Source organism: Octopus bimaculoides, chromosome 14, assembly GCF_046866305.1.
Source record: "Octopus bimaculoides isolate indiv1 chromosome 14, ASM4686630v1, whole genome shotgun sequence".
NCBI classification, from domain to species: Eukaryota; Metazoa; Mollusca; class Cephalopoda; order Octopoda; family Octopodidae; genus Octopus; species Octopus bimaculoides.
Window position 1 is genome coordinate 40,328,257 of NC_142941.1, and position 16,609 is coordinate 40,344,865.

The following is a 16,609-nucleotide window of genomic DNA, read 5'->3' on the forward strand; positions in this document are numbered from 1 at the left end:
AAAATAAAAGAACAGGAAATTTAAAGAGATCAAAATATCAGTGAACCATATTAAAAATGTTTCTTGAAATAATAATCATTTTATACAATTCATGTCATAAATGCAAAAACTCAGCTTCCATATTCGTGGATCCCAACTTTTTCACTATTAAGGATCCATCTATTTAAATGAATTTTCCCATGGACTCCATTTGTCAGAAATGTCTGTCAACTAAATAAGCCAATTTTATTAACAAGAAACTCATTTCCCTGGTTTCATCTTTCAGTTGAAAGGCATCGGTAAATGAATAATTATGGGAGATAAAAAGCTGTTGAGGCTAAAAACACTGCAGAATGAAAGGCAAAATTGAAAACAGAACGCCGGTTGAATTTTTACCTTGCATTTCTTTGATCATTTTGGATTAAGACCAGTTGTCTGGGTATTCCCTTTTGTATTTCATTTTGCATTGTTCCATCCCTAACAAATTTTTATCTAATTGAATAGGACACAATTCTTCACTCAGATTAATCATGGTTTGTCCATACTGTTCTGTAAGGAGCATAGGGTTGGTTTCCTGGTTTCTCTGGCATATATATAGTCCTCCCTCTTGCAAGATTACTCCTTTTTACCAGTTGAGTGGACTGGAGCAATATGAAATGAAGGCGTTTTGCTCAAGAACACTATGCATTGCCTGCTCCAGGAATCAAAACCACAAACTCACAATCACCCAGGCTACTCTATTCGAATAATCATGTGTAACTGAGTTTGTTTATTCATTCATTTTGTGTTTGTTTTCCATACCAGCATTGGTTTGGAAGGAGAATTACTTTAAAGCAGGATTTCACAGCTGAATGCTCTTCCTCTCACCAATCTTCACATGTTTTACAATTAAGGGAGAAACTTTTTTTAGGTTACAGGCTTTCAAAAACGAAAAACGATTGATAATAATGTCAAAAAGGAATGCCCACATCAGCATCATTTCACTCAAGTCATGACAACTTGGAATATAAGCAGACATGTGCTTTCACACACACACACACACACACACACACACACACACACACACACACACACACACATTTGTATTTATATGTTCACAGCAGAATTTCTTCAGTTTCTATCTATCTGATTCCTTCGCATTACATTGGTCAGTTTGGGCTACAGAAAATACTGAAAGTGTTATGCAGTGGGGTTGAACCTGAAACCAAAGGGGTGTGAAGTAAACTTCTTAGCTGCACAGTCATGCCTACACCTATATACATTATTTGCTGTAGCATTTAAAGTTTTTTAGCACTGCTCATGATTTCTCAGTACAATCTTTGTTTTGAACCAAAAAACCCTCAGTGGGACTTAACTTGAAACTATATGATTGTGAAATGAACTCCTTGACCACAATGTCATGAGGGCACTTATCCACTGTATACTGTTGCATTTTATAATCTTTGTCACAGCTCAAAGACCCCCAGTACTAACTTAAAGGATCCCAGGTTGGAAACTACTGCTCTGGAATATGACTATACTTGCACCATTGGAGAAAAGGACATTGAGATGATTGTATATAACATTTACTGATTCAGACAAGGCTAGACTGAGTAACAGTATGGTAACATTAATATACTAATGCTGGAGGAACTTTTAAATACAACTTGTTGATTAACATTTTCTTTTATATTTAAGCTACAGCTTGTTTATTGAATAATCTGTAAATTCTGTCACTCTGTAGGACTGTAAAATCAGCATAATAAAAATATATTCAATTGTATTTAAATTTATGAACAAAACTATAAAATCGAAATATGAAAAAAATATTTCATGGCCATATTAATGTACTGCAATACAAGAAAGCAATATTTATTATTATTTAAACATTTATGACTATGAATGTCCTTTGATTCAATATTTTATGGTATTAGCAAGACTTAATACTATAAAGTATGATTCAGTAGCATGTGCTATGCTTTCACTTGTCTTAGGTGTCTATGTAGTCATGAGCTGGCATATATTTCCACTTTTGAGACAGCAGCAGGGTGAGAGGGTTGTATTAGTATTCAACTGGTATTCATTTTCAGCTAAAAATACTGAAGTAATATAAAATAAAGGGCTTTGTTCAAGGATACAGCATGACACCTCGTCCAGGAATGGAACTCATGATCTTATGATTGAAAGCCCAACACTTTAATTACTAGGCTACATACCTGTCTCTTAGCATTTAAACATGGTAGTAATAAAAAAAATGTTGTAGTGAAAATAGTGTATTTGATATCGTCTTCTACATTATTTTCATTGTTGAACAAATTTCTTAATCTACTGTAAACTATTGCCTAGAAATAGAGAAATCTGTAGTTGGCATTGAACAGTCACAACACAATTAAAAATAAAAGGCCCCCAACACATCTGAGTGCACTATCTCCAACAAGGCAGACTTGAATTGATTTAAAACTGACACAGTAGGGAATATGAGAGAAAATTGAATTAGCCATGCTTATCCTTTTTCAGTGTCCTTCAAACCTTGACTAGAAATAAAATTGAAAAAACAATAAATAAATAAATTAAAAAAAAAAAAAAATTAAATATATAAAATTAGATATAAAATCAATAAATAAAAATATGAAATAAATGAATCAAAAACTTCTCCTTATTAACTGACTAATTAGCTTCAAATAACATCAGATTTCAAGATAGACCTTGTTAGAATAGGGAAGGAAACTTTTGGCTGCAGGCATCTCCACAAAAAGTAAATAAATAAATAAATAAAAACAATCTAAACAAGCCAACTTATATAGCTACCATTAATTTCTATGGCAACCAATCAGAGCAATTATTCTCTGGTACATACCTGGCAACTCTTCCTTGCGTCCGCTGCCATCATCACCCCATCCACTTCCACTGTCAATTCCTGACAGTGTGGATGTTTCACTGTAGCGATATGGGATGTGAACTGCTGCCTCATCAAGTTTCTTATGACCTGGTATCTTAGTTGCCTTTCAGACACACGGTTGTGCATCACAAAGTTGAAAGACCAAAGCCGAAAGGAGAAAAAGCTAGTTATTATAATTTGATTTAATGAAACAAATATACAATAGCAAAAATAAAATAAATAAATAAAAATTGATAATGATAATTTGGGGGGAAAAAAATAACATTTCTTAATTAGGCCTAAAGCCTTAGATTATTCATATAATACCACCACATCATTTGGCTCAGGAACATCACATGTAAAGAAGAGCTATAAGCTTCTAATAAAGTAATATTTTTGTTTTTATTCTTTTCTTTTCATTTGCCAATTTTTGTAAGAATTGATTAGTTTAATACAACAGATGTGTGGTTAAGATGTTTGGTTTGCAATCATGTGGTTCTGGGTTTGATCCTACTTCATAGCATGTTGAGCAAGTGTGTATTCTATGAAACCATAGCCTTGAGTTGACCACCTGACCGATACCTCATGAGCAAAATTTGGTTGATGAAATATATTGGTTAACTAATCATATAAATATATATATGTATACACACACACGCACACACACGTACCTGTGTGTGTGTGCAAACAGACAGACAAACAGATAGATAGATAGATAGATAGATAGACACACTCACATATACAGACATGTATTCATGTGTGTATAGCTAAAGGATATGGACATCAATAAATCAGTGCATTAAACAAAAGAATCATGTAATATTTGTTTTACTTAAGTCATGAGAGTTTCTCTCTAGTCAACTTTGATGTAGGAAATGCAATGAGTCAGTGATTGACCTGTGGGGAGCCTATGAGCGATGTTACTATAGTTCACAAATGGGTGGTATAAAATGAATATTAGCATAAAATATTAGTCTTAAATGTAGATTTCCCTTGTTAGGTGCTGGCATGACTGTGTGAAGAAGCTTGCTTCCTAACCATGTCGTCTTAGGTTCAGTTCCATGCATGGCACTTTGGGACAAACGTTGCCTTCTACTATAGCTCTGAAATAACTAAAGCCTGGCGAGTGGAAACCGAAAGAAGCCCTCTGTGTGTGTGTGTGTGTGTGTGTGTGTGTTAGTGTGTGTGTGCGCGCGCGCGCTCATTCATGTGTCTGTGTGCGTGGTCATGCATGTGTGTGTACCTTTGTCCTAACATCACATGGTGGTTGTAAAAGAGCATTACTGCCTTACAACTAATGTTCATTTCCATCCCTCTGCCTAGAGAAATATTACATTGTCTTGGAAACAGGTGAGAGTTGGTGACAGGAAAGGCATCTAGTTGTAGAAAATCTTCCTCAAAAAATTCTGTTTGACACATGTAAGCATGAAAAAGTGGGCTTTAAATGATGGTGATAACTACAAACCTTATACTTCTGTTTCCTACCAGTTGAAGGAAAAGAAATCAAAATTAACCTCAGATTAACCCTTAGAGCATTAAAATGTAAGGGAGGCCAAATGTCACATATACAGAAGCTTGGCTGAATTTTGTTTTTAGATGCTTCTTTGGAAAAAAGTGTCTTATACATCATTAAGTACAATATGTAACATAATATAAAGAGGTTTAGAAATTTAATGAATTTATTATGGTACTTCTAACACAAGTGATTTATTTTGTTAGAAGTTAATTCTCCCTCATTTCACATACTACTATATAACACAAGTAATGTTATATTGGACAATATAGTTCTGGCACAGGTGTGGCTGTGTGGTAAGAAGCTTGCTTCTCAACCGCATGGTTCCAGGTTCAGTGCCACTGCATGGCACCTTGGGCAACTGCCTTCTACTACAGCCTTGGGCTGACCAAAGCCTTGTGAGTGGATTTAGTAGACAGAAACTGAAAGAAGCCCATTGTGTGTATATATATATATATATTTGTGTGTGTGCATATATATCTATGTGTGTGTGTCTTTGTGTCAGTGTTCGTCCCCCCACCCCCTGTCATCACTTGACAACTGGTGTTCGTGTATTTACATCTCCATAACTTACTTTGGCAAAAGAGACAATAGAATAAATACTAGACTGAAAAAATAAGTCCTGGGGTCTATATGTTTGACTAAAACCTTCCAAGGCAGTGATCCAGCATGGCCACAGTCAAATGAATGAAACAAGTAAAAGAATAAAAGAATAAACAAATAGATAAATAAATAAAGTCAGGATGATTATGACTAAAGTGATTTTGATGACAGACCTCTTTGATCAAGACTGACCTAAGGTTGAATGATAATAATGATGGAGAGAGCTCCTATGTAGTCAATCAAGCTGCTTGAAACAGCAGCCAAATCTTTCCCAGATCACATCCTACTGCCTTGAAAAAGGAAAAGGACTGTTGATTATGTAGTTATACACATAAATCTATAGAGACTGGTTGGTTTTTAGCTAGAATGCTTTTGGTCAAGGACTGCTAAACACTAGCGTGGGTAGCCAAGTTGGACTCCCCGATAAAGTAGGTAAAAATATTACAGCACCACAAGGTATCTGAAAACTAATTGAATAAAGAAGGTTGTTTTCATTGAGATGTGTGTATTAGAAAATTTACTGTTCCACACACACACACACACAATCAGACATACATATACATACATACACAAAAACATATATACACATACACACAAACGCAGACACACATTCAACTATTTCAATCGCTTATAGAATTGCATTTCCTGTAATTCTCTTTTTTTTTTTTTTTTTCTTTCAAATAGTGATGATCCCCTGGTACACAGTGTGTCAAACTCACCCTGTAATTGGCACTGGTGATAAACAACTCCAACTATAATAACAGCAACAACAAAAACAACAATAACAAAGTAAATTCAGAAAAGAATAATTATAAGAACCATTGTAAATAATAAGAAAAGGACACAACATAGAGCAACCGGAAAAAAATGACAACCCCCACCCACCCACCCACCCACCCAAAAAAAATCCAAAAAAACCCCCAAAGGAACTGATAATATGATACGGTTCTCTCTGAGGATGACTCCAGAATAAATCTTAAACTTGTCATATTTAATTATAGAACTGAAAACTCAAGTAAGAGAGAAAGATATTCCAAACTTGTCAACTTTAATTATAGAACGGGAGAATCAAAACCAGAGGAGGCAGGTATAATATATGTAATCAGAACTTTTCTCTTCACACACTAGCTGTGTGTGATAAATATGAATCTATCTGAGAATGTATTGCACCATGTTCTGTTGGCTTGACCTATCCTTCCTAAATCTGGATCTGTGCATGCATAAATACAAATCATATGCAAGTATTCCCTGGAAGATCCAAATATAAAAATATTCAAATGCATTGAAAAAAAAAAAACGTTATATGTTTAAGCTAAAGTGCTCACAGAAGATCCATAATGTCAACATGATCTCAGATGTGTAGCTATATATGGACGAAGAAATGGTAAAATTTATCCTTTACTATTATAAGGAATGACTATATTTGTATTTAAGTTGAACGGAAACTTACATAAACATAAATATTAATAGAAATCTATAAAAAAGAGGAATTTTTTCCCCATATATTGAAAATGAGTAAAGCTGTTTTGAAATATAGCATATCTTGAAGTGGAAATGAAAATGTAAAATTAACCCTTTTGTGGCCATAATTCTAACAAAAATATAGTTCCTTTGCATAGTAATTTTCAAAATAGCCAACGTTAACATTAAATTTAATATGAAAGACAAATGTTTATTTATTGAATATTATCTAGCATTATTTTTTGTAGTAATAATGTGAGATCAATCCAAGAAGAATTTAAATTTGAATTTAGTTTGGGGCAAGTTGATCTGAACTGATATGAAAACAAACACTTGAGATAAAATGCTGTGGCTGTTAAAACGATACATACAACAAACAATTCTATGTAGGAGAGAGTGTACATACTTCGGAAAAATTAATTTATATGCAAAATAAGGGTGGCAAACAAGCATTAAAAAATCAAATAAAACAATTTTTATATGAACTCTTCTATTTTTTTGCTTTTTTTTTATTGTTCTTTATTTTCTGTTACTAATTTCACTTATTGAATATAGCCTTGCTTGAGCATAGTTCTGTACCGTTCACAAGGGTTTTAGTCTTCTATATCCTGTACTTACATCAGCATTCTTCAACAAAATAAGATAGGAAATTGCCATTTATGTGAGTGTGAAGGGAGATAACTTAAACGAGCATTAATACTGCAGTGTATTTCTGTTTGAATGTGCCAGTTGTTATCCCAAGCTGATACAATCTATCTATCTATCTGTCTGTCTGTCTGTCTATTAATCGATTTATATACATAGAGAGGGAGAGTGAGGAAGAGAGAAAGAAGGAGGGAGAGACCGAGGGAGATTCAGTGCCTAGCATCTAGATTTTTAATCACATGCTATTGATGCGTTTGAGTCAAGGAAAGAAAACATACTAAATTTACCATGTGAGTGGGATTGAACGGTAACCACATGGTTGTGGAACAAAATCCTTTACTACCTATGCCAGTGGCAGACATTATTAATAGAGTCGTAAACAATCAATGTATATATGTATATGTATGTATGTACTTATGTATGCATGCATGCATGTTTTTATGTTTGCAAGTACATAGGTACGAGAGGTGCTTAAAAGTTCCTTGCTTTAAGGGTATCGCGAAAGGCCTGGCTGGAGGCCCAACCTTCTGAGTTCTTTTACAGGGCTTAGAAAAACTAAAGGACCACTGCAATGAGTGTGTGAATCTGAGAGGGAATGTCTCGAATAAAATCATAATTAACCGATACTCCTGTATTTTCTTTTACCCAACATTTAGGAACTTTTCAGCACTCCCTTGTATGTATGAGTGTATATTTATGTATGTATTTATACATGCATACATGTATGTATGTATGTATGTATGTATGCAGGTACGCATGTATGTGTGTGTGTATGTATGTATGTTTAAAGATATCTTATTAAGATGCCTCCATAAACACTTATCTGTGAAATCCTACATCTTAACCAATCATCATTTATAGTTCAAATATTATTCTGTTTATCTTTACAGTCTTATTGTCTAATCATTTTGTATCAGATTTCAAGCAATATCAACATTCCAGCAATATCATTCATCCTATCTATTCTTTCATACATTCATTCATTCACCCATTCAAGGAATTAAATACATAATGTTAGTTTATGTAATGTTTATTCGTATCACTTCTTACAAAGAAAACCCCACACAGATCTTTCAACCCCTACCTATAGTCCATTTTGCAGTCCAGGCATCATTTTTTATTGAAAGTTCATTCTGAAAGGTAATTTCTGTCTATAAATACGCTCCATCTTCGCTTTTTCATTCTTCACTCATCTGCTCACCAGTAACACTGACTTTCAATTCTTCTAGCCCAAAGTCTTCCCAAAAACTCTTCCAGATCATCTGCTTCCTATTCTATTTCCCAAACTGCTGAAACAACTAGCAACTTTTTGACCATATCTTCTTCTTCTGCATTTATTTCATTATATCACTCACCTAATTTATCTGAATAAATTATAAATTTGCCTTTGATATCAATGAAGCTTTTGACCAGCCCAATATGGGATCCATCCCTCTCTCATCTCTTGGATTATCAGCTTCCTTCCAGGCAACACATTTTCAGTCTACGCTGATGATGCTATATCTGACCCACATATTATCATCTCTGGTGAGCCCCAGGGTTCAAGTCTGATTCCCATGCTCTTCTTCCCATGTATCAATAACCTTCATGCAGTCACTTCCTGCAGAACCCACTTTTCGACAGATGATACCACCCTTCATTCTTCCTTAAATCTCCCTGTCCAAGTTTTATCAGTTTGTAACCTTGAAACCTCATGATGTATCTGCACTGTTTTTATGAATAGAAACAAACATCCATGGGGGCTATGCTAAAAAAAGAAAAGAAAAAGGCTCAACTCATATCAAGAAACCATTATTATAGTCACCACAATGGGAACTCCCAATGCTAGGTCTCGTTGTCTCTGAGGATTTATCAGTCTATTATATGCCCATCATACAAATACCTAAAACTGCTTCCCAAAAGCTGGTCCTTCACTTCAGATGCAAATAATTCAGTACCCTTCTATTACAAATCCTTTGCAAAGTTTGGATGAGACTCACAGTAGAGCACAGCTTTCAGATATGGAATATGGTATAAAGTCACTAACAGTCATACTCCAGTCTCTTCTCCACAAATAAACTGTGTCCTCCCTTTGCTTTGACTAACACTACTACAATGGCCTCTGCTCTGAAGAGATAACTGGTTATATGTCACCTCCAATCAAGCACTCTTAACTCGCCTATCTTTCCACCTCTCATCACCAATGTTGTGTCTACCATCACAAGCCCTGCACTAACCTCTACTTTTAATTTTCCCTCTCCAGAATATCAGTCATTCAGAATCCCCTCTGTCCACATGACTTTTCTGCAACCAAAATGTTAACAGCATCAACTTCATCAGTTTCATAGGGGCTGTAAAAGTCATGTCTTCTGCCCTTCCTCCAGACCCAGTTTTCATTATCATCATCACCATCATTTAAGGTCCATTTTCCATGCTGGCTTGGGTGGGGGTGTTCAACTGGAGCTGGTAAGCTGGAATACTGCACCAAATTCCAGAGTCAGCAGACAGGGTGGGTGATAGTATTGAGGTAGGAGTAGCTTTATATCAGGCTTTATGAGAGACTTATGGTTCTCAGCCAGGGATCATACGGCCCCTGAGAGTCCATATAAGATTTTTGGGGGTCCATGCAACTAAATAGTAAATTAGGGATCCATAATAGTATTTTAAGGGTCCCCCAAAAAATTTTGTTTTAGATGTGTGTATTGGTATGTTTTGCAAGAAACAGCCAGATTTCTTTCTCTAACATTTAACATACTTTAATCTATACAAGTTAAAGTAGGAATTTTGGAAGATTTTATAAAACTAGTTTTTAAACATCGAATGGCAATGGGAGTGGGTCCACCAGAATAAAATAGTAATCAAAGAGTCCATAGTTTAAAAAATGGTTGAGGACCCCTGGGCTAAAGAATGATAGAGGCACAGAAGTGGGTGTCTTGCTGTAGGGAGATACATCGTTACTCCAGTTGAAAAATAAAAAGGGAGGTAAAAATATATCAGGGCACAACCTCAAGTTACAGCAAGGTAAGTATAAGAGAAGTGGTATGGGTGGGTAGAAATAGCAGCCAAATCACTCCATGTCACATCCTACCATATTAGGAAGCACACATTTGATAATGAAATTGTAGCTAGCCCTAAAAATAGACATGGTCGTGGCTGGAATGTCTTTTTGATCATTGGTATGCTTGTTCATTGTTTACCCCTGGCCCAGCAACGATAGTAAATAACAACAGCCTGGCTAAAATGCAATAAACAATAAATGAACATTGTTATCTTCAATGAGCAAATGGGTTGGATGAGTTAATAAATTTACATACATGTTCACCTGTTTTCTGTGAAAATCTTTTATAGATACAAAAGGAAAATTTAGAAATCTGAGTTATAAGAGGAATCAGTAGCAGTGTGCAAGAGGAAAGATAGTGCAGATAGAGACATAAAATGCATATAGAAGAAGATTGTGGGGTAAAGAAGTGCTGTACAAATTAAGAGAATGGAAGCTCTAGAAGAGAAAAACAAAAGATGATATGAAATGAAGAGATGAGTGTTGATCTAAGGACGTTCAACTTCTAGAAGAAACCAAGGAAGAGACCACAGCATGTGGCAAGTCTCATGGCAAAAGAAAACCTGTCCAACTAATACAACTACGGAAATATATTTTTTAAATGATGATGATGATGATGTACTCGTTCCAAAAAAAAAAAAGTTTGCAAAATTATATTGAATAAAGCCCTTGTGTTATGGAATTATACATACGGTTAACTGAGACAAGCAGAGTAATGTCCCTTTACCAAAGCGAACTAACATGGACAGAATTATATGATCAGCAGTTGAAGAAACTGTTGTAATAACATTTAGCAGATAAACGCAATACATGAATAAATGAGGGGAGTTACTATGCGGTTGATCGTTTTACTAGAAATGGAAGTTAAAGAAGGATAAAAATGCAAGATAATACATTGGGACATGGAGCATGGAATATAGAAAATAGATAACAGGTTGGTCATGACAGGAACTCCTTTGATAAGAGGTCTACTGGTTGATAATTGTACATTCACTCATACAAAATGTGTGTGTGTGTGTGTGCTCCATTATTAGAGTATTGTCCTAGGCTTATAGTAAGTAAGTGTGTGAAACATCAAATCAGAGCTAACAGTGAAAGATAATCCATCACTATTAATTTTGTTATAGGTATGTGTGTGTGTGTGTGTGTGTGTGTGTGTGTGTGTGCACACTTATGTTATACACACATTTATACATATCCTTACATTCACATGTATGTATGTATATATGTATGTATGTGTGTATGTGTGTGCGTGTGTATGTGCACGTATGCATGCTTGCACATGAGTCTTTGCATCTGTGTTTGCCACCTCCCAGCAACACTTGATCTGTTGGTTTGTTTACATCCTGACAACTTCGCTGTTCAGCAAAAGAGGTTGATAAAATAAGTACCAGATTTAATAGTACTGTCAAGGTTGTGGGATCTGTTTGACTAAAATAAAACCCTTCAATATGGTGGCCCAGTGTGGTCACAATCCAATGGTTGAAACAACTAAACGATCAACAAATAAAGGATCATTTTATAATCTTCTAAATAAAGGACCAAACAGTTTCCTCCCTTATAGGTCTGTAACTAGTTGAACAAGAAGACATAAAACAAATCCTTTCTACCTGTTAACTTGTCTTATTTTGCAGATAAACTCATCACAAAGCATGAGTACATGAGGGTAGTTACTATGTGGTTGGTTGTTTTTACTAGAAATGGAAGTTAAAGAAGGATAATATACTGGAACATGGAGCATAGATTATTGAAAATAGATAAAAGCAGGTTGGTCATGGTTGGAACTCCTTTGATCAGGGATTTGCTGGAACAGGTAAACAAGAAATTTTCTAAATATTTGCTTGAAATAATAGTTAAATACTGTTAAATAAAAATCTACTGTTTTTATAAAAAATGGACAGATTAGATAATGTGGTTCTTAATATACAAAACAATAATCCTTTCTATTATAAGCATAAAGTCTGAAATTTTGTGGGAGGGGGCTAGTCAATTATATTGACTCCAGTTCTTGACTGGTACTTATTTTATTGAAAATATAGATGTGCTCAATTAGGGCTCTCCTGTTAGTAAAGTACTTCCTCTTTACTTTACTAAGTCATATCATTTTTCTGTCTCTCACATCATCTGCCAATCTCTTAACTTTCCTTCCTTAATAGTGACACTGCATATTTATTCAATTCCTTTCCTTATTAATTTTACCTATTCACTTCTTTTAACCTCTGCCTACCAATACTTGACCACTCTGAAAAAGCAACTCTGCCCCAAACATCACGCTTATTCATTCACAGCAGCAATCAAACTAGTTGACATGGTCAATTTTTTCTTTTTAAACTTATTCACTGTTCACTTGCTGTGCATATTCTATGTACCGTTCATGCAGTTTTGGTTACTTTTTCTGAGGAGTTGTAGCACACCTGAGCACTGTAAGTTCATCATTATTATTTTCATTAAATTCACATGAATTTTATCCATGAAATATGTTGGACAACCAACCATTACACTTGCAAGTGAGTAGAGCTTGGTAGTATGTACCATGCTTCCACTGACAGTTTTAGGCACTTATGAAGTCATGAGTGGACATAGGCACCCTGTAGGTCCCTTCACTTTTAATCCAGTACAATAAACAAAGTATAGCAGGTGGAGGGAGAGAAGACTATAGAAGCACTTAGTTCAGTGCTTCTCAACTGGGCCCCATGTGATCCTTGCAGGTCCACATAAGATTTTGTTGTCAAAATTTATGTACAATGAATTAGCTACACTATTACAATACACAAAATATTTTAACAAATTTTTTTTATACAGTTCCTAATGATTTTTAAAAACATTGAATGGCTAGGAGGTTCCAGCAGAATAAAATAGAAATCAAAGAGGTCCATAGGCAAAAAATGGTTGAGAAACACTGGTTTAGCTGGCACTCATCACAGTCAAGTAGACAAGAGCAATGTGAAATGAAGTTCCTTACTCAAGGAACTGAACCTCCAAACTTAGGTTCATAAGCTGAACATCTTAACTATCGAGTGGGGATGTCTCTTTATGTACCTTTACAATTAGTTTTAAGCTGTCTAATAAAGCCAAAATATTATCAGGAGTTATCTTCCATACCCCATTCTTGCCCAAATGATTAAATTTATGTTAGCCATTAAACAGCTGTTCCTTCTCCCTCTACATGCCACATATTTATTAGTTGATAAGTTGTTAAATATATTTACTTCTAATTAACTATTCTAAAAGATTTTAGATGTCCTCTTTTTATCCTGCCGTTCTCTTAGAATTAAACATGAATTGAAGCATGTCTGTGTTTATGTGGCTAACAATTTCAGTTTGTTACCACATGTTTCTGGATTAATTACCCACTAGTAGCATCTTGACCAAGGAGTTTCTTGTGTCAACAATATGTGGAATTTGTGTGTACATGTGTGTGTGTGTGTGTGTGTGTGTGTGTGTATGTTTAGAGAGGTGCGTTCTGTGAGACTTAGTGAATTAGTAAGTTGAGCACTACACTGAACATAATTCATTAGATATGTTAGCTGACATTAGTGCCAGTGATACTTCTTATAGAATAGTGATACTTAAGCTGGGTAGCAGTGCTCCCTCCCATTCAAGATGTCATGATCTGACTATACAGTTGTAAAGTCAAGTGGGTGGTACAGGGGGCGCTGAGTGTTCAGGGTTGTGATTCTACATAGAAAGGAAATATTTAAATCAGGTAAAATATTTATTTTAAGCACATATTCAAAAGTATATTTTGTTGATATTAGAATATTAAGTTCAACAATGTGTTAGCAGTGAACAGAATCATTAATGATGATGCACCAAGGTCCAATATGATTTTGTGTATAGGCGTAGGTGTGGCCATATAGGTGGGGATGTGGCTATATAGGCGCAGGAGTGGCTGTCTGGTAAGTAGCTTGTTTACCAACCACATTGTTCCAGGTTCAGCCCTACTGCATGGTACCTTGGGCATGTGTCTTCTACTATAGCCTTGGGCCGACCAAAGCCTTGTAAGTGGATTTGGTAGACAGAAACTGAAAGAAGCCCGTCGTATATATGTATGTATATATATATATATATATGTATATATATGTATGTGTGTGTATATGCTTGTGTGTCTGTGTTTGCCTCCCCCCCCCCTAACATCATTTGACAACTGATGCTGGTGTGTTTACGTCCCTGTAACTTAGTGGCTCAGCAAAAGAGAAGATAAAATAAGTACTAGGCTTACAAAGAATAAGTCTTGGGGTCGATTTGCTCGAGTAAAGGCGGTGCTCCAGCATGGCCACAGTCAAATGACTGAAACAAGTAAAAGAGAGCACCTAAATCAGACCATAGGGGTAACATACAAAAATATTTTGAACTAGTAATAATAACAATACTCTCATGGCTTCTGATTTTATCTGATTGCAAGTGTCATCATGTACATGTTTTGTCTTGGTATAGAAGATGGGCTACAGCAGATATTTTGCTCAATACCACACATTTGTTTGTCAGTTGTTTGACCTTAACCAGTTTAGTATGTCTTTTAGTGGTTGATGATATGAACATCTCTGATGACGAGCAGAAGCAGTGGGGAACATCATAGCCATGTGTTAAGGGGCGTTCTTCAAGGTTTGAATAATTCACCCCTGGAAACATGGGTGTTTCATTCAACATCCTAAAACAACCCTTATTCGAAGATCTTTTGAGTAGGCTGGGCTATTTGACCTGAAGAAAATTCTAACTGGGTCCCACCTGCCTGCAAGTTTATGTGCTGTTTATCTTGATATGTGATCACCATGTCACACACAAATGATTGTGATGCATGTGCCTGGTGTACCTTTATCAGACATTGTAGTCACAATAGATATACTGGGCTTCATATATTTTACCCCAGTGTCATTTTGATGGCATACATTGCTCTCTCACTCAATAATAATTGTAATAATAATAATAATAATAATAATAATTAGAAGAAGAAGAAGAAGAAGAATGTAAGCAGATAACAATTAACACTGATAAATAACAAAGACTCCATGTTAAAATTTAACATGTTATAAACTAATACATTATTTAAGTTATAGAATTCTGTTTATGCTTTTACAGTTTTGTTTGACAAAATTTACTTTAAAGTTTAAGAAATATTACACACTGGGGTTAAATAAAATGAAAACTATTCCAATATAAAATACACAAAAATGTAATTAATATGGCAGTGAGTGCAAAATGATTGTCATCAAATTAATTTCAAGATACACGTACTTGATTATATTAAAACATAATAACAAATTTGTTGCATTACAGTTATATAAGCTTATTCCTTGCATTGTAAATTTGATATGAATGATTCCAGATATAATGTTATTTTATATGAATGACTCTTTGCTTAATGTTGCATGAGTAATTTTTGATTTTAAACAGTTTATGATGAACTCATTGTAGAGCAAATTTTATGTAAATCACACCAGTATGGCTTAGGCTCATGATCGTAAAGTTGTGAGTTAGATACATGGTGGTTCATTGTGTCTTTGAGCAGGACACTTTATTTCACATCGCTCCCATTCATTCACCTGGCAAAAATGCGTTGTACCAGTAATTTCAAAAGGGCCAATCCTGTCACGTTCCGTGTCATGTTGAATCTCCCTGAGAACTACATTAAGGGCACACATGTCTGTGGAATGCTGAACCAATTGCACAACCAATGGAGAGCCAGGCCGAGTGGTAAAGTTTATATGTATGATTCTTTTGTATAACAAAATCTATATGTATAACTCTGCATAGTAAATTTTATGTATGACAACATGTGCAGCAACTTTTACTAAACTAATCTATGGATAGTAAATTTTTTTTTTTTTTGTAATTTGACAGTTTCAATGATATGGTAAGGTTATTTCCACAGAATCTGGTTAAGAATAATACATGGGAAAACATGGAAGTCAATGTTAGGCAAGAGCGATGTTAGTTAAATTTTTATCTCTCATCTTGATATCATTAGAGATAAATGCTGGATATTTTTAGTCCATTGGACAGGAGACACTTTTCTTATGAGCTTGAATCATAGGAGTAAAAATACATGCACATGCGCACACACACACATCTATATACAATATATATTTATATCTACTGCTTACTATATATGGTATATTTATAGAATGAGTGAGGGTTAGTCCACATTACTCTCTCAGGAGGATAGGGTCAATTTTCTGGTTTCTCTGGGGTACATATTCTTCCCTGGATGGGGTGCCAGTTTGTCACAGGATTACACATTTTTATCAGCTGAGTGGACTGGAACAATGTGAAATAAAGTATTTTGCTCAAGAAACCAACACATTATCCAATCCAAGAATCAAAACCACAATCCTATGATCATGAGTCCAACACCTTAACCATTAAGTCAAGCACCTTTCACAAACTTACAGAATGTTATACCTTAAATAGAACAACCTTTAATTGTGAGCATGTCCAGTAAGTCCACCGTCATCAATTTATCACAGGGAAAGTTCACTGTCATCAATTTCCTTTTTTTTTTTTTTTGCAATAT

At 35.0% G+C, this 16,609-nt stretch overlaps 1 protein-coding gene across 2 annotated transcripts in view; it reads right to left on the bottom strand.

Annotated features, from left to right (window-relative positions):
* The window catches only part of LOC106872382 (protocadherin-18), an 81,232-nt gene that overhangs the window by 27,461 nt on the left and 37,162 nt on the right, over positions 1-16,609 (bottom strand). The window contains exon 3 of one of the 2 annotated variants that reach the window (XM_014919362.3): positions 2,816-2,960. The exons of the other annotated variant lie outside the window; for it this stretch is intronic. Within the exon in view, the coding sequence (XP_014774848.1) occupies positions 2,816-2,960 (145 nt within the window). The remainder of the gene's footprint in view (positions 1-2,815; positions 2,961-16,609) is intronic. 2 annotated transcript variants of the gene reach the window in all.